Below are 18,034 nucleotides of genomic sequence, written 5' to 3'. Positions count from 1 at the left end.
AATCAGGAAGGAAAGGTGGTGGTTGTGTAATGAAGGATCCCAAGACGAGATCATCCTGGGTTATCCAGATGGGCCCTAAATCCAATGGCAAGTGTCCTTATAAGAAGCACGGAGGAGACACGTGGAAAGAGGAGAAGGTCACGTGAAAGCGGAGGCAGAGACCGGAGCAAAGCAGCCACCAGCCAAGGGACACAGGGAGCCACCAGAACTAGCAAGAGCAAGGAAGGATTCTCCCCTAGAGCTTTCTGAGGGAGTGCAGTCCTACAGACCCTTGACTTTGCACTTCTGACCTCCAGGACTATAAGAGAATACGTTTCTCTCGTTTTAAGCAACCCAGTTTATGGTAATCTGTTACGGCCGCCCTAGAAAACTAATACAGATCTTGGTCCTGGGAAGCCGAGTGCTGCTGTGCCAAATACCTCCAAGTGTGGACGTGGCTTTGGAATTAGGCGAGGGTAGAAGTTGGAAGAATTTTGAGCTGCATGAGAGATACAGCCTAGACTCCCCTGAAGAGACTATTAGTAAAAATAGAGACTTTAAAGGCGATCGGGTGAGGGCTCCGAAGGAAATGAAGAGCGTGGGGAGAGAAGGTTTCTGTCACCTCCGAGAAGGCGTAGCTCGTCATTAGCAGAATGGTGGTAAACACGGACGTTACGGGCATGTCTGCCGAAGTCTCAGAAGGAAATGACGAGCATGGTATTGGAAGCTGGAGGAAAGGTGAGCCTCTCCTCGCGGTAGGCCGGCAAAGAACTTGGCTGACTCGTGTCCTGTAGTCGTGTGGAAAGCAGACCTTGTAAGTGACGCACCTGAACAATTAGCGGAGATTTCTCAGCAAAGCGTTGAAGGTGCAGATTGGTCCCTCCTTGCTGATTATAAGAAAATGGGAGAGGAAAGAGGTAAGTCGAGGAAGGCACCGTTAAGCAAAAACAAAACCAGTGTTTGATGATTCAGGAGATTCTTGGCTTATCCACATTGCAAAGGATGAAAAATGAGTTGCTTCACTGTTTTTTGTCTATCTTTCAATTTTTTTAATGTTTATTTTTGAGAGAGAGAGGGGGGAGAGAGAGAGAGAGAGAGAGAGAGAGAGAGAGAGAGAGAGAGAGCGAGCAGGGGAGGGGCAGAGAGAGAGGGAGACACAGAATCTGGAGCAGGTTCCAGGCTCCAAACCGTCAACACAGAGCCTGACGCGGGGCTCGAACGCATGAACCGCGAGATCGTAACCTGAGCCAAAGTTGGACACTTAACCAACTGAGCTACCCAGGCGCCCCAAGAGTAGCTTTCCTGTTGGGGAAGTGTGCTCAAGAGAGAGGGCCAGGGATAAGGCCAGACAACCTTTTGCTGAAGAGGTAAGCAGGGGACTCACGGATCCACTCAATCACCTCAGCAGAGCCAGGAACAGACGTGGGGTTTGCCAGAAGGATCTGTGGGGGACCCTCTTGCCTACTGGCATGAATCCTCATGACAGACCTGGGAGACCCACAAAGTTTTTGAGAATGTTGTGTCAGCGGGACACCGCCAGCTTGGCCTGAGGGACAGAGACGGGACAAAGTAAAAGAGGGCTGTCAGATTTCCAGAATTCTGTAGCCAGAAAGTGGGCTGATCGAGCCACTCAGTTCTATGCTGCCCTTTCAGAGAAAGCAAGAATGACTCTGGGGGCAGAGCCGTGAAGCTGGAGGTAGGAGGGGTGGGAGCAGAGGCTCAGCGAGCTGCTGGGGCACGGAGGCCGGAGCTGTGGGCCCAGACAGTGCAGCTTCAAGCCACGGAGACCGTTCTCAGACCTTGAAACCAAATGTAACTGGTTCTGCTGCAGCGTTCTTAACCTGCTTGGGACTGGTGACCTCTTTGCTCCTTCCATTTTCTCCCTTTTGGAATGGGAATACCTATCCCATACCTGTCTCACCATTGCATTTTGTACGTGATCTTCGAGTTTCATTGGCCAATACATCGAGAAGAACTTTGTCCCTGGATGCATCGGGCCGGCACTCACCCATCTCTGATTCTGATGATTAAGATGATGATATTTGGGACTTTCTGAGCTCGTGATATGTAAATGTGGGTTAAGGTTTTGAAACCGTTGGATGGGGCGAATTGTATTTTGCATGTGGGACAGACGTGAATTGGGTGGCCAGAGGTTAGACTATAGTGGGTTGAGTGGTGCCCCCCCACCCCGAAAAAGACATGTCCACATCCTAAATCCTGGGACCTGTGAGTATGGCCTTATTTAGAAAAAGTTTCCTTGCAGATGTGACTACGTTAAGGCCCTTGAGATGAGATCATCGTGGGTCACCACGGTTGGTCCTTAGTCCAATGACAGATGTCTGTTACCAGGCACATGGAGGACAGACGGAGAAGAGAAGGCCATGCGAAGACAGAGGCAGATTGTGGTTATGCAGCCATGAGCTAAGGGAGAGCCACAGAAGCCGGACGAGACGGGGAAGGATTCCTCCTGTTGTAGCAGCTAACTCCCACATAACAAACACTCCCAAAGCAGCGGCTTGCAACCGAGGGGGTGGGAGAAGTTCGGGGCCCCTCGGCCGTCTCTTTCTATCTCTATGTGGTCCCCACGCGAGCTCTCTGCATGCCAGCTGAATCCTTTGTGGAAGCCACCACAAAGATCTGCCCAGCCTCACGGGAGGAATCGTAGACTCTCCCTCTTAATGGGTGTATCCAAGAATTTGCAGATGGCACTACCAACTCAATCCAGCAGAGACGGTGAAGTCGACCGCTCAGCGCTCAGCATTACCTTGCTACGGGGGACGAGGAAGCTGCAACGTGTACATCCCAGCCACCGCGAATCATCTACCCAGTTAAGGGCTGGCTGCCTGGGAAAATCTATGTGCCCGGATCCTTCCAGTTTTCCATGAGAGCAGGAAACAGGAGGACCTCCACCGTCAGCAGGGTTTCGGTAGCCTGAGGGTGCAGGTGCTGGCTGTTGGGAATAAAAGCCCCTGCGGAGGCAGCGGGCACATGTACAGTACTGGGTCCCAGGGGATGTTGGCAGAGCACCTCCCTCATCAGGCACGTAGTGCCCATTCCACGTGGAAATGTAGTGCACGGGGCTGGTGCCAGCTCACGGTATTGGGGAGAGTCAGGATTACTCAAATAAGTGGCCTTGGGGAAATCTGTTATTCCTTTGGGAAAGAATAATTACAAGACCCGTACCTCTCGTCATACAAAAATACAATTTTCAGAGGAATCAAAGAGCTAACTGTCAACAACAAACGGACGCAAGCATGGGAGGGAAGCGTAGGTGTGGTGGAGATGGCCCTTCTAGAAAAGCGAGATCCAAATCCAGAGGCAATAAAGGAACAGACTGCCACATTACATACAACCTAAAATGTAGCTATGACAGAGGACAACAAACAGCTGGAAAGAAGTGGGGCAAAAATGTCACATATGAAAGAGGAAGATAGAAGATCCTCAGAATGTAGAAAGAGCTCTTGTAAATCCGTAAGAACATGAAAGATAACCTATAAAAAAAGTGGGCAAAGAATATGAATTGGTGACTGAGAGGCTACAAATGTCAATAAAAAGTTGTTCAACCTCATGAATAACCAGAAGCATAAACAATAAAACTCAGTGAGGTACCATTTTATCTCCATTAAATTGGCAAAAGTCTTAAAAAGATTGATTATAGCCATCATGAGCCTGAGTGTGACTACACTTGGGAACAGTTTAAATTGGTCGAGCCATCCTGGACAACAGCTTGGTGGTAGTTACCAGAGCTAATACTGTTGCGCACTCTAAAATTCCACTTTGAGAAAGCGCTTCAGGAATATTCCCACAGAAACAGGAAGATGTAGACTGCAGCACTGTTGGTGACAGAGGGAAAAGTGGAAAACAACCTAAGTGTTTACCAACAGGAAAATATTTAAATAAAATGGAACAAGAAATATGTATATACAACACGTCATTCCAAGAAATAGTCTTCTTCGTTAACAATATAAGATGTATAGACGCATGGAAAAAAACATTGCAAGAAAAAAAGAAGAGAAAAAAAGCAAAAGCAAGCTGTAGATCAATATTGTCCCCAGGGTCCCAAGAAATCCAAACCAAGTAAGTATACGCACACCATGTTTGCAGGTGCCTACGAAGGTTCTAGATTTCACACCAAACTGCTATAGGGCTTAATACACGCCAAGCGTTTCGTCTATGCAGGACACATGGTAAGGGCTGTGTTAGAGGTGGCCATTTGCATTTATATTTCTGTAAATATAATGCATTCCTGGGTTACTTGTGTGATTTATAAGAGGACTCCTGTGATTGCATAACACTGCCTGCCCAGGGCAAGGCCATTTATTATTAGTCCCTCCCTCCCGAGAGCCCCGGCACGGGGTGTGCCACCTCACAGCCACAGGGGAACACCTGTCACAAAAGCCATCCCGCTGTTCCCACCCCTCTAGGCCGCCAGGCGAGACCCCAAGGTCTCCACCCACCGCCTTAAGCCCCGACCTCTCGCTTTCCTCCAGTGCGCAAGCGCCAGGAGGCGTGCCCAGCGCTTGCCAGCCCCGCCCCCAGGAGCGAAACGTCACTGAGCTGCGCCGCGCTCTGACGTACCTGAGACCCGCCTTCCGGAAGGAGGCCCCAGCGGCTGACTATGGCGACCGCCGCGGAGCAGTGGGTACTGGTGGAGATGGTCCAGGCGCTCTACGAGGTGAGCTTGGCGGCCCGAGCGGCCCAGGACCACACCCGGCCCTGGAGGGGTGGGACGGCTCCTGTGGGTTTGTGGTCTGAGTCCCGGGCAGGGTTGGCTGGGTCACGCCCGGACCTTCGTCGTCCCTCGCGGGGGAGGCACGGGCGGGAGCGGGAACCAAGGGTCTCCGTCCGGGCACGGGAAAGGAACAGGTGGGAGGGGGCGCTGGAGCGAGGCTGGTCCTCAGAAACCAGAGTTGGGACTGATGGTGAAACAGGGTGGTGAAAATGGAGTGGGAGATCTCAGCCTGGGAAGGTCCTAGGGGTTTCAAGTCCTCGGGACTGTGGATCAGGTAATAGGGGAACGAATTACGGTAGAAAGGAGTTCGTTTTTGTCGGGGCGAGGGTTTAGGAAAGCCGAATGATTTAGGAATTAGGAATATGAAATAGTTTGTCATTCTTCCACATGCGTCTCATTTTCTGTCTTGTAAAGATAGAACACTTTTTAGAGATTTTTAAAGGCGGAACAATTACGAGTGCTTTGAAAGGCTGTTTCACGTGTGTCAGGTGATAGCTATGATAGCAGAACTTAAGTCTTAGAGAATGTTCGTTCACTTGACATGTGTTTACTGAGCTTCGATAACCCGTCCGGTAGAACTTTCTGCATGTTGTGTATCTGAGCTATTCAGTGTAGCAGCCACTAACCACAGGTGGCAGTTAGGCATTTGGAATGTGTCAAGTGCAAGTGAGGAACTAAGTATTTCATTTCATTTCATTTAGATGTATATTTACATAGTTACGTGGTGACTAGAGGCCAAGGTATTGGGACAGCACACATCTAGACACTAGGGATAGTGCAGTGAACAAACATGCAAAAATTCCTGTGCTTATATAGGTATTTGTTTAAAGCAAATACCAATTTTCTTTTGATGATTTGTTAAAAATTTAACATAGTACTGCCAGGGGAGACCATGGTGTCTTCCACTAAAGAACTTACCAGGGCTTCCTGAAAAACAGTTGACCGAACAGGTGTGGTGTAAGTGATGACTGATACTAAGCTAATTACAGTGACTAAGAGAAGAGCCACTGAAATTGAATTTTTTAAAAAATGAATAATTTTCTGTTGTATGTTGTTGCTTCTTTTTTGAAGGGTGCATAACTGACCAAGACTCGGGTGTCCTCTTGGATGTAACGTTTCCAGGAAAAGAAGCTGCATTTGTGATTTTGATTAATTCACTAGACAATTGGTATCTCAGTTTTTCTTAGGATGGTTTCTTTCTGGAGTGGGATGCTTCGTGATTTAGGCAGATGTTTGCCTACTGGAATATAATTATTGAGAAAAGCAAAACAAAGAAGTAATAGTGTATGTAACCTTTGTACGTAGTCAGAAAGATATTTGCACATTGACTTAGGAGTTCATCTCTGAATTTGCAGTTTTCCTGTTGCCATATTCTGAATTTTTTTAAAGTATGGTAAATCATCTTCGCTTTCTTTCTGTCTGATGTTTCAAAATAGTTTGTATTTACATTTCTGACTGTCTCTTTTAAGTGGTTTTTTCCAATGACGGCCTGTTGGAGTAGATCACTCTGTAACTGACTGAGGGTTAGTTGCTATCTGGAGTCTTCCACGTGTACTTACCGTGTCCAGTTGTGCAAAACATAAAAGTCAGCTGTACATCTTGGGAATGTGCACTTGAAGACGTGGCATGGATAATTTCAGTAAGGTGTCTATATGCCTGTTGACATGAAACACACTGCATACTTGTGGGGAACTACTGCAGAAAAAAGACCTGACGTTCCTTTAGTCATTTATACAGTCTTTTTTTTGTTTGTTTTTTTCCCCAGCCATGTTCCCAGAAGGATTTAAGGAGGCTTATTAGAGGCTTATCAGATAGAGAGAATAGAGTGAGATGTGCAAAACTCTAAGAATTGTGGAAACTGATTTCCACGTAACTCTTTTGACTAATCTGGGGTAGACGAGGGTGGTAGCAGACGGGTGAAGCTATGAAGCGTTCATTACTGTCCTTTCCCACCAATAGGAAGGCACCTCGTCTGACGGATCTGATAGTTGATATTGTTTGACCTGTTGGGATTCTGCATAAGCTTTTATTTTAAAAATTAAATTCCTTTCCTACAGAGGTTTTAAAGCTGCACTATTAAAGATTTATCACGTGAAGGAGAAATTACCAACTGTTAGAAGTGGGGATGGGGTGCCTGGGTGGCTCAGTCAGTTGAGCGTCTGACTTCGGCTCAGGTCATGATCTCACGGTTTGTGGGTTTTAGCCCCACATCAGGCTCTGTGCTGACAGCTCAGAGCCTGGAGCCTGCTTCCGATTCTGTGTTTCCTTCTCTCTCTGCCCCTCCCCCACTCACACTCTCTCTCGGTCTTAAAAAATAAAATAAAAGATTTAAAAAAAAAAGAAATGGGGAAAGGAATGAGTGGAAATGAAAGGAGTTTGAAAATAAATCTTAAGAAATAATAGGTTAAAGGTCATGGGAGGCAATACATACAGGTGCATTACATTTTATGTGCAGATTTTGGAAGGGTTCACTTCATTTCTTTTTTGGTTTTTGACTCACTCTTAGGCTCCTGCTTACCATCTTATTTTGGAAGGAATTCTAATTCTCTGGATAATCAGACTTCTCTTCTCTAAAACTTACAAGTTACAAGAACGATCTGATCTTACAGTCAAGGTAAGAAATTAAATTTCTTTTATTATTCACTGTATGATTATAGTGGCTACATCTTTCCAAAAAGTACTTGTGGCGACTGAACTAGGTATGTTAAAATGTTTTCTGTTATGTAAACAAATCAAAGACAATGAAACCTCAGGGTACCAAAATACAGGGAAGCCAGGAATAAAGTCGACACCGAGAGGAATACCACGTCAGAGACCTCTGCACGTCAGAGACCTCTGCACGTGGCTAGAGGCCAGCAGCAGTCTTAGGAATAGATGGTAGAAGGGAAGCTTCTGGATTTCGATTGTCGATGTGCAGGATTACATGAGTTGCTCAGGAAAACCACCATAGTTTCTGAAACCTGAATGAAAGTTTTCCCTGTGTTCTTCCTAAAGGAAATTTGGGGTTGAAAAGAATCTTCCCACCTCCCTACCCCAAACTCAGTTTTGATGCCTTCTCTGGTACGGGGCCCAGCTCAAGGCCTACCTGGGTGAACCTTAGGAAACAGAAGCGTCTAGAGGCCACGAGGAGTTCCGTGAGCCGGAGGGATGAGGGCGCTTGTGAACAGGAAGTGCATCCTGGTCACTCGGTAGGAGCACTCAGGAACTGTGCCCCAGTGCAAGAGGGAAGAGCGGTTGTGACTGTGGTGTGGTCTCTGTCGCTCAGGTTGTTTCCCCGCCCGGCCCCTGTAGCACCTTGCCCGAATGCTTATAAAAAGCTCAACAGCTTGGGCTCACCCGGCAGCACTGAGTACAGCACGGAGACCGAGCCGTCCCAGGAACAGGTGCTGGGGAACAGAATGAACGCAGCGGCGTGGCCATTGCTTCCCCGGTTGCACTCCGTGGCTGCGGTCGTCCTGGTCGTTAATATTAATCGTGGGGGGGGGGGGGGGTGTCAGGCCGTGTCCCCCCGGGGACGTGCAGCAGATGGTCCCCGGGCCATCGGAACGTTTTGTTCTGAGGGCAAAAACGTTTTGGAGGCCTGACTAAAGCAGAGTAGGAGAGATCTCATTGCGTGATTTTGCATAACCTTTTCTAGGCCAGTGGATCTTTGAACCTGTGTTTGGAGACGTATGCTAACCTTGACCAGAGATGCCCGCCCTCCCCCGCTCTTGTCCTGACTACCTGTGGGATTAGCATGCCAGGGATCGCTCTGGACAGCATTGCAGGAAGACTGGGCCATCCAGGGCAGAGGTCCTTGGCGTTTCAGAACTCCTCAGGAGTGATCGGGTGGCCGTGCAGCTGGTTTCTAGCTCGGCTTTTTAAGGGGTGGATCATTCGTAGTCTTTTGAGTTTTCATTTCTACACATGGCAATCCATGCACATAGACATTTTTTTAAAGAATGACCAACCGTGATTTTAGGGCAGTCCTCTGAAAGCCAAACTCAGCAAGATCCGGTAACCATGGCCATCTCCCCCTGAAAGCCAGGGAAGAACACAAACTGTGACCATGGCAGTGGTGCTTGTAAAGCTTCCCTTCTGGCATCACAGACGCAGTGCCCGGGTCTGGGCTCTGTAGACCTGCAATCTCTCGCACACGAGGGGATCGCTGGCCGCTTCTAACACCCGTCTCCACGGCCGCAGGTGGCCTCGGGGCTGCCGCTCTCTGCCGCGCGGTCGTCGGCAGAAGCAGATGAGGAATTTATTGGTTGATTTGTAGCAGAAATCTGGGGACGGAACGGTCGCCGTCCCGTGACTAGACCCTGCTGTATTTTAACTCCTTTCCTCCCGTAGGAAAAGGAGGAGCTGATTGAAGAGTGGCAGCCAGAACCTCTTGTCCCTCCCGTCTCCGGAGACCATCCTGCTCTCAACTACAACGTCGTTTCGGGGTAAATTGGTTCACTCCTCCATGGACTTGCACTTGGTCTCCCGTGGGTATACTCGCCAAAGCACACACTGGTTTGTGTAGTATTTCTTTTTTAACAGAAATAAAACATTCAGAAATTTCCGGAGATCGGAAACGCTCTGCTTTAGATCCCAGTATATAACTCTGTTCTAAGGACAGTGTGGTCGTTGTTTATAGTCTCCGATTTGGGCATTGCAGTTCGTCCTTTCTTCTGTTAAAAAAAAAAAAAAATGCTTTTTTGGGAACAATACATGCTCACAATAATACGTCCAATAGCGAGACATGCTTAAAATGAAAAGCAGCGCTCCTGCTTTCCTCACTGTGGTTGTTTTTGAGTCTAGATCTGGGTGGGTACCTTCGTGAGTGGGTATTAGCGGCGTGCGCTCACTGCCGTTGACTCGTCAGCTGCGGGCGACACTGACTCCCAGTCCCAGCTCTGACCCTTGAGCCTCCTTGCGCCGCCTCCCTCCCTGCTTCCAGGGTCTTTTCCAGCTTTGACTCGGCTTCCCCTGTTGCATATCTTTCTTGCCGGATCTGCTTTCTTCAGCTAAGAAGTGTTTTAAGTTTACAGAAAATACCTGACGCAAGCATACCCACCGCCCAGAATCAATAGGCATGAACATTTTGCTGTCTTCAAATCTACCTTAAAAAAGAAAGAAAACATTTCAGTTACTGCTAAAGAAACCCCTTCCCATCTACCACATTCTGTATCCCCCACACAGGATAACCATTGCCTTGAAGTTGGTGGATGTCTCTCCTTTGCTTATTTTTATAGTTTTAACACGTCTGCCTGATGCCAGGAGATGATTCAGTAGTTTGTCTATAAAACTGTGATGCAGGGTGTCTCCTGAGTGTGTATCCTTCCACTTCTGGTCTGATCTTAGGGAGTCTTGTATTCTTCATGTCATGGTTTCTTTGGTCCTACAGAATTTTTACGTGTTCTCACCTCACACTTACTCATCGTTAATGCTGTGGTGAAGTCCTTCCCCCACCCAGAGGCTGAATTTGCCTGTTTCTGTATGGTGGTCAGCTAGCTATCCCAGCATTCCTAAGTTGAATTGTCCACTTACTACCGCTGAGTAGAGATTTCCCTTCTTTTGTGTACATGTCCTTCTAACAGGTCTGATTCTGGCTTTATTTCTATTCTTTTGGTATATTTGTCTCTCCTTATGCCAGAACTTCATATAAATAGCACAGCTTAAGAATAGGCTCTGGGACACCTGGGAGGCTCGGTTGGTTGAGCGTCTGACTCTTGATCTCAGCTCAGGTCCTGATCTCCTGGTTAGCGGGATCGAACCCCGCATCAGGCTCTGCACTGACAGCGTGGGGCCTGCTTGGGATTCTGTCTCTTCCTCTCTGCTCCTCCCCTGCTCATGTTTCTGCATGCACTCTCTCTCTCTTTCTCTCAAAATACACATTTTAAAAAAGAACAGGCCTTGACTAGAGTGAGTCCTGCACCTCCTTGTTCTTCAGAATTGCTTGGACTGCTCACAACTGTCTCCTTCGGTGTGAGTGTCGGTGTGACTGATCACATTTGACCAAAAACGGAGCTTGGGTTTGCGGCCAGGCAGTGCACCGATTTGGATTAATTGGAATCTTGCTGATACTGAATCTTGTCACCACGTGCCCGGGGTGTCACTCGTATACTTAGGTCTCTTATGTCCTGCAGTAAAGTTACATAGCTTTCTTCATAAAGACTGCTTATCTTTTTTTTTTTCTACTTTTTATTTTGAAATAAGAGATTTACATGCGGTTGTGAGAAATAATCCAGGGACATCCCGCGTGTATCCTTCATTGGTTTCCACCCATGGTAACGCCTGCTTAACAACCAGGACGTGGATGTTGTGTATCTTTTAATAGATTCGTCTCTAGGTACCAGAGCGTATTCATTTCTGTCGGGAGGAGCATCTTTTTCTTTCTGTTCCTGTGTTACTGCACACCTCCCAGTGCAGTGTCAGATGGGAGTGGTGACAGGGGCCTCAGTGTCTCGGTGGCTTCTCAGAGATCATCTGGATCAAGTTACGGTCTTCCTTTCTCTTCTCCATCTGCTAAGGGAACTTTCTCGTTAGTTTTTTTAAATCAGAATATTAAGTGTTATCCCAAGTTTTCCTGTGTCTGTTGAGATGACAGATGACTTTTCTGTCCCAAGCAGTTACCGTGCCAGATTATACCGATAGGGTCTTTAAGTTATGCACATGCGTAAGTTTGTGTGAGAAAAACTGCCATCCGCCGTGCCGTCCGTCCTCACGGATCGTCCAGATCCCGACTGTCTAGAAGCGATCACGGCGTTTCTTTAGCCTCTCTTTTTTTTTTCCTGCGATTTTCCTGTATTTTTCTAAGGAACTTGCTTATGCTGTTATTTCTTGATTATATTCGTTCTTTTCCGGTTTTCATTTTGTCCGTGAATTGCAGGAGGTAAAGGCCGGCCCTCCGAGAACACGCACACCCGCCCTCCCCAGGCCGCAGTCGCCCCTCTGCCACCTTTGTGTGGCCGAGAAAGGCGGCCGCAGCCCCGGGAAGGGCGGCGGCCTGTGTGGCCCCGGCTGTGGTGCGGCCTCCTGGGCACCTGCCACGAGCACCCGCGGGCCTTTCCGCCCTCCTCCTGGCAGGTTTGTGGCCGCACCGCGTGTCCCTGGATTACTTGGTGCGCCCAGTTTTGTGGCCGCGTCAGTATCATTCATTGGCGGAGCTCGGCACCCTTTGTTTCCGGCATCGGGGTTACGTTTGCTCGCACACTCTTTTCCTCATTCGTTGGCCCGCTTGCTCGCTTCCCCACGTCGGTGTGACTCGTCCTGCCGTCTGCATTCCGAACGCTCACACGTACCCTGTGCCCATAGCTGCCCGACCGCTGCCCAGAGCCGCCTTCCCTGGCCCCCCACCTGCAGTCAGGACGTGCGCAGAGCCTCCCGAGGAAGCTCTGTGGAACTCGTTTTTGGAGACCTTACGCACCCTAAAATGGCTTCGCATTCTCTTTGGCCCTGGTGTGCTCGTGTTACCGGTTCTTACTGGTCTGTCAGACACCTCAGCGTCTGGTGACCCACAGCATCCATATTCGTGTCACCGCGTGCAACATTTTCACTGTCGCCGCGAGCGGTGTGTAAACAGTCGTAAAAACCACAGAGAATCTTGAAGGCCGTTTTGCTGTGGTTGATGATCTTGGTTACTTTTCAATTCACGCAGGAGGGCTTTTCATTCAGTGCCAAGTTGACGCAAGAGAAAGTGAAGTTACTTAACCTGGAGAGATTTTTTTCTTTAAAAACCAGCCTTATTGGCGTATCATCCGCGGACCAGAAAAGCCACCCTTTTAATTCACCACAGTTAAGTGGGTTTTAGTATGTTCGCAGAGCTGTGCAACCATGGCCATCATCTTATTTCAGAATGTTTTTATCACCCCAGAAAGAAATCCTACAGCCACTCTTGTTCTCTCCCCTTCCCCCGGCCCCTGACGCCCCCTGATCTACTTTCCCCGCATTTGACTCTTCTGGACATTTCGTACCAAAGGAGTCCCGCAGTTTGCGGCCCTTGGTGTTGCTTTCCGTCACTTAGCGGCATCTTTTCCAGGTTCGTCCTGTGTCATAGCTTGTGTCAGTGCTTCATTCGGTTTTATGGCGGAATAATAAAATAATTTCACTCTACACATGTCACACTTTGGTTGTATATTTGTCAGCCGTTGGGCGTTTGGATTGTTTCCACTCAAAAGAAGAAAAAGTATATCTGTATGTGAACTCCTATGAATGGCTGCGTGTGCGGGCACGGGTGTTTATTTCTCCTGAGTGTGTACCTGAGAATGGGGTTTGTTGAGTTATACGGGAGCTTACTCTGAGGAACCACCAGTCCGTTTTACAAAGCGGCTGAATCGTTTTCCATTCCCACCAGCAGGACGTGAGAGTTGTGATTCTCCACCTCTTGGCCTATGCTTACCGTCTTTCATCACACCCCCCCCCGGGGGGCGGGAGGTGGGAGGTAGGACCCCACTGCATTTCCCTGATGACTGATGAAGATGAGCGTCTTTTCATGTGCTACTTGGCCACTTATATATCTTCTCTGGAGAATTACCCGCTTAAGCCATTTTGCCCATTTTGCGCGGCGGGGGGGGGGGGGGGGGGTGGCGGCTGTCTTTTATCATTGAATTGTAAGAGTTCTTTATATTTTTTGGATGCCATTCCCTTATCAAATATATGACAGGCAGATATTTCCCCCATTCTGTTTGTCACTTCCCTGATCCTGTGCTTTGAAGCACAAATGTTTTTAATTTTAATGAAGTCCAGTCTGTCTCTTTTGTCCGTTTGTTTCTTGTGCTTTTGTGTTAGATCTTAAAATCTTCCTTCTTCTGGTCCGGGATTACCAAGATTTACTCCTTTGTTTTCAAAGAGGAGGGCTCAGTGTCCCATTTTTCATTCTGTAGACTTATATCTGATTTCTGGTTTCAGCAGGGCCCCCTCCCTCCAGTTGTCCTTCGGACTTTGAGTTTATAGTCATGCCTTATCAGAGAGTAAGTCTCCTATCTTTCTACAGAGCAGGAAGGGGATCTGTGTGAATGATCTGTGCTTCTCCTAAGAAGGGGATCTGTGCTTCTCCTAAGAAGGTTTTCAGGCTGCCCTGTAGCCCGCCCGCCTGGCCCCACGTGCACAGGCAGCCTTGTCCCCAGCGTGGGAGCATTTTCCAGGAGTTGGGGCCCGGCTCCTCACTGCCGACCCACACGCAGCTTTCTCTCTGCTTTGACCTCTCACACACAACACGTCCTCTGTCCTTGGGTCCTGGTCTTCGGAGCATCAGATACACAGACCTTGGAGGCATTTTATGTGCCATCGAAGAGGGCACAGGTTGAAAGGGGTTTTTCCCTTCCTTCTGGTTTGTTTACCGGAAGTCACTGCTAGGTCTTCGTATCAATACGAAATCCTCCCGTTCCTGGAATAAACTCTGTTTAAGCAGGGCCGTTTGGTTAGTTTGTGTACGTTGCTGGATTTGTTTCGCTGATGTTTGGGATTTTTAACACGTGTGTGGAAAAATGAGTTTCTTTTGTTTTCCCTTCCCGTGCCTGGTCCGGTTCTGGTATCAGATGTAACTAGTCTTACCGCTTCCTTAGCCACAGTGCCGTGGCAGTGCTCACAACACTGGCACCATCTTCAGCCCGTGCAGCGTGCCCTCCCTCGGGGCTGCGTGTTCCGAGCCCGGGGACTTCACGTGTGCCCTGACCGCAGTGGGGAAGGCTGCTCTGATCTTCCTTGAAGAAGGCGCGCTTTAGGTAGCGGGTGGGGATCACTGGCGTACGGAAGGCTCTGGTTTAGAGAACTACCCTGTGACTTCACCACTGTGGCCTAGCTCCATAAAGCTGGGGATTAGGGTCGTCTGGCTTGGGGGGGGGGCGGGGGCAGAGAGTGGCTGCATGCCGCCTGGACTGTCCACCAGCCTCAACCCCCATCAGTAAATTGCCCTGAGGAAACTCTGTCAGCAGTGTCATCATTTTTCGATCTTAAAGGCCTTCTCAGTCTGGAAGGTACTTTACTGACCCTCCTCCGCCTTCTAACAAGTGTGTATTTGTTGTGGTGTGTGTTCTGTTGATCCTAGGTTTTTAATCCTGGATTTAACGTCTTCAGTGAGTTTTTTGTTGTTGTTGTTTTTTTTTTTTTAATGTTTTTATTTATTTTTGAGACAGAGAGAGACAGAGCATGAGCAGGGGAGGGGCAGAGAGTAGAAGGAGACGCAGAATCCTTAGCAGGATCCAGGCTCCGAGCTGGCAGCACAGAGCCCGACGCGGGGCTCGAACTCACAGACTGTGAGATCATGACCTGAGCCGAAGTCGGACGCTCAACTGACTGAGCCACCCAGGTGCCCCTTCAGTGAGTTTTTAAAGCTGTTTAAAGTTTTTAAAGGAAGTTTTGGCTAGTCATTTAGTAATTGTCCGTTTCTTAATGTTTTCCAATGTATCGGCAGGAAGCAGTTGATAGGATTATGTTGAGCGTGCAGATGTAAAGCACACACAGTCCTTTGCATGCGGATGAGTACAGGGGCGCATCTGTGGGGTCACGTTTCCCTTGTTTGTGTGCCTTTCTCAGCCAGATGTGCCAGGAGCTTGTCTTCTGGTTCGTTTGAGGCCCTGTGTTATTTTTCTCCACGAGGGGCCTCTCGTAGACACAGGTGCTAACCCTCTCCTCTCCGGTCAGCGCCCACGCAGGGCAGCTCCGTGCACCTCCTCTCTGGTTTCCTTCCGTCCCTTCTCCTCCCCACTGTAATACTTCCATTGAGCCGTCACTCGTCACTTGATGTTACGCATTGTATGTTATTAAAATGATGCATTTTATTATTATGCATGTATCGTTGATCTTAAAAATAGTTATTTTACCAGTAAAAACGGGTTTGTTTGGGAATAAAAGAAGATTACAATTTCGGACCAGCAAGCTATGGCTAAACCACAGGCAAGTGCAGCAAAGAAGGGAGAAGAATGTTATTTCTCGGAGGAGGAGGAAGTCGAGAGGGGTTGTTTTAATGAAAGTCCACTGGAGGAAAGCGAAAGTCCAGGGAGGGTCCGTTTTTTAGGGGAGATGCTATGTCCATCTCTCCTGTTGGGGCCTGTAATTGGTGGTTTATTCTGTCAGGGTCCATAGTCAACGGTCCTTCCCGTGATTGACATTGAGTGGTGCCGCTCCCCTCCCAGCCTCACCTCCTGGCATCCGGGGTCCACTTGGGGTTTGCCTTTGTTAATTTCACAGTGCCTTTGGAGCCCCATCTTAACGGTTTGTGAATGTATGTTTTTAATTTTGTGCTGCAGACTTCACTCTGATTTTTTATTCACACTTGCTTTTTGAACATGCATTTGAGTGCCTGCTATGTTCTAGGAATGTGCTGAGCACATACGCTAAATCAAAATCTTGGTTCTTTTGGGACAGACAGCCCAACAGTCAAGTAAAAAGGATGTTAGCTGGTGTTAAGTGACAACAGGGAAACCTCAGAGCAGAGCAGACAGACGCCGCGGGGACTCCCGATGTACTTCTTGTTCAGTTCCTCTGACTGCTGCGTGCCATTCGGTTGTGTATTCGCTGTTTCCGTCACGATGGGCATCTCAGCTCTCCCCACTCCCCACTGCCACAAAAAATCTGGCGATTATCCCTGTGTGGGGACTCTCTCTGGAACCAGGAGTGGGGGGCTGACGCATGCCTGTCTCATTTCCCTGGGGGACTTCTCTACGTGGTGGTGCACCCATCCGCTCCCCCGAGTTAGTCTATGGGGTCCAGTTTCCCCATAGCCCTGTTGGCTAACATTGTTTTATTTTGTATTTTTCTGACTATCGGAGCCTTTGAGTATCATTTCATCCACTGACTAGCTGCCGGGGTCTTCCCCTTGTGTGAGTGCCCCTTCATATGTCTCACCTCTTCTTTTACCGCATTCTTCGCCTGTTTTTTGATTAGCACGAATCCCATGTACCATGTAGACTTTAATCTGTGGTCACTTGTTGAGGTAGTATTCTATTACGTTGACTTCAAGACGCACGTTCTTTTTGCTTTTCCTGTTTCACAGCCTCTGAAGTGGGGATGAATCCTGCAGCTGAGAACCGTCGTTAGCAGTGACGGGGGGGGGGGGGGGGGGGGGGGGGGGGGGGGGTCCCCAGGGGGGGTGCGTCCCCACCTGTGTATCGAGCACTTGCTCACAGCTGTGCCCACTGCCAGCTCTTCGGTTGTTACAAACGCTGCTGGCAGGTAAATCAGCGGATGTCGGGGGAAGGGGCCCGACCCCTCCAAGCCGGAGACGAGAGGCTGCACTGACGAAGGCTTTGAACGTCCCTTTGTCAGACCTCTGCCTGTGGGTGATCCCGGCTCGCTTTTAGAATTGTCATTCGGTCAGGGGAAAGATGAGTTGAGTCCAGTAGGGAAGTCCCGGCGTCAGAATTTGGAGCGTGGGGGACACTAACCTGCCAGGTAACCTCAGAGATGGTGGGGGAGCATCGTAGACAACACGGGGTCCTCCTGGTGGCGGGGGGGAGCGTGTTGTCTGAACACCCGTGAAATCCACGACTCAGGAGAGAACGAACAGTGGAGACTTGGGCGAAGAGGTTAGGACTGTGTTGATGGACTTACCCTGCTTATGTTTTCCTTTTCACAAGTACAGACGTACTGGGACAAATCTGTGTCGAAGCGTACCTAGTAGAAGTGTTCATTAAACGTAAACTACAAAATTCTAACACGACAGAACATTACCTTTTAGTTGGCACTGGTTTTCTTTCTTGGCGGTAGGTAAAAACCTACCATTGGCATCTTAGATTCACTGAAGTACAGTAAATCTCTTTATCACCGGCTGTTGACTGTGTGGTGTCTTCATCGAACCAAAATTCTTCATTTTGACTCAGGTTCATCCATTTTGGTCTCACTGTGTTTGGGGACTTACCAGCAATGGTTTCTACTCCAAGGTCACAAGGACATCCTTCTACATTTTCATCTGTTATGTCTTCCAAAACATCTTTTATGGTTTTAATATGTCTAGAATTAATCTGGGTACATGTTTATCCAAGTTGATTTTTCTCCATAGGGAAGAGAGGTGTGTAATTTGGTAGTTTGTGGGGCAGCTGCCGTCACTCACAGGTATTTGTGTGCACAGTTCTCTGGAGTTCTAGTCTTTCCTCGCTCTGGGTGCCTGTTCTGGCACTGGTACCCGACCCATGGTTTTTGTTTGTTTGGTTTCTTTAACGTTTATTTCTTTTGAGAGACAGTGAGTGAGCAGGGGAGGAGCAGAGGGAGGGGGAGAACCCCAGGCAGGCTCCTCGCGATCAGCACGGAGCCCACAAACCGTGAGATCACGACCTGAGCCGAAATCAAGAGTCAGGGTGCTTAACCCACTGAGCCACCCAGGCGCCCCCTCAACCCATTGTTAATGGGGTTCTGGAATAC

General features: G+C 48.6%; 1 protein-coding gene across 1 annotated transcript in view; it reads left to right on the top strand.

The window, feature by feature from the left end:
- The first annotated feature begins 4,565 nt into the window (after positions 1–4,565).
- The window catches only part of SPTLC1 (serine palmitoyltransferase long chain base subunit 1), a 53,039-nt gene continuing 39,570 nt past the window's right edge, over positions 4,566–18,034 (top strand). Inside the window, exons 1-3 of the mRNA XM_030292983.2 lie at positions 4,566–4,654; positions 7,218–7,325; positions 9,044–9,138. Of these exons, the coding sequence (XP_030148843.1) occupies positions 4,598–4,654; positions 7,218–7,325; positions 9,044–9,138 (260 nt within the window). The 5' untranslated portion in view covers positions 4,566–4,597. The remainder of the gene's footprint in view (positions 4,655–7,217; positions 7,326–9,043; positions 9,139–18,034) is intronic.

Source organism: Lynx canadensis, chromosome D4 (assembly GCF_007474595.2).
Source record: "Lynx canadensis isolate LIC74 chromosome D4, mLynCan4.pri.v2, whole genome shotgun sequence".
Classification (NCBI taxonomy): Eukaryota; Metazoa; Chordata; class Mammalia; order Carnivora; family Felidae; genus Lynx; species Lynx canadensis.
Note: the sequence above shows the minus strand (reverse complement) of the source record. Positions and strands in the feature narration are given on the sequence as shown.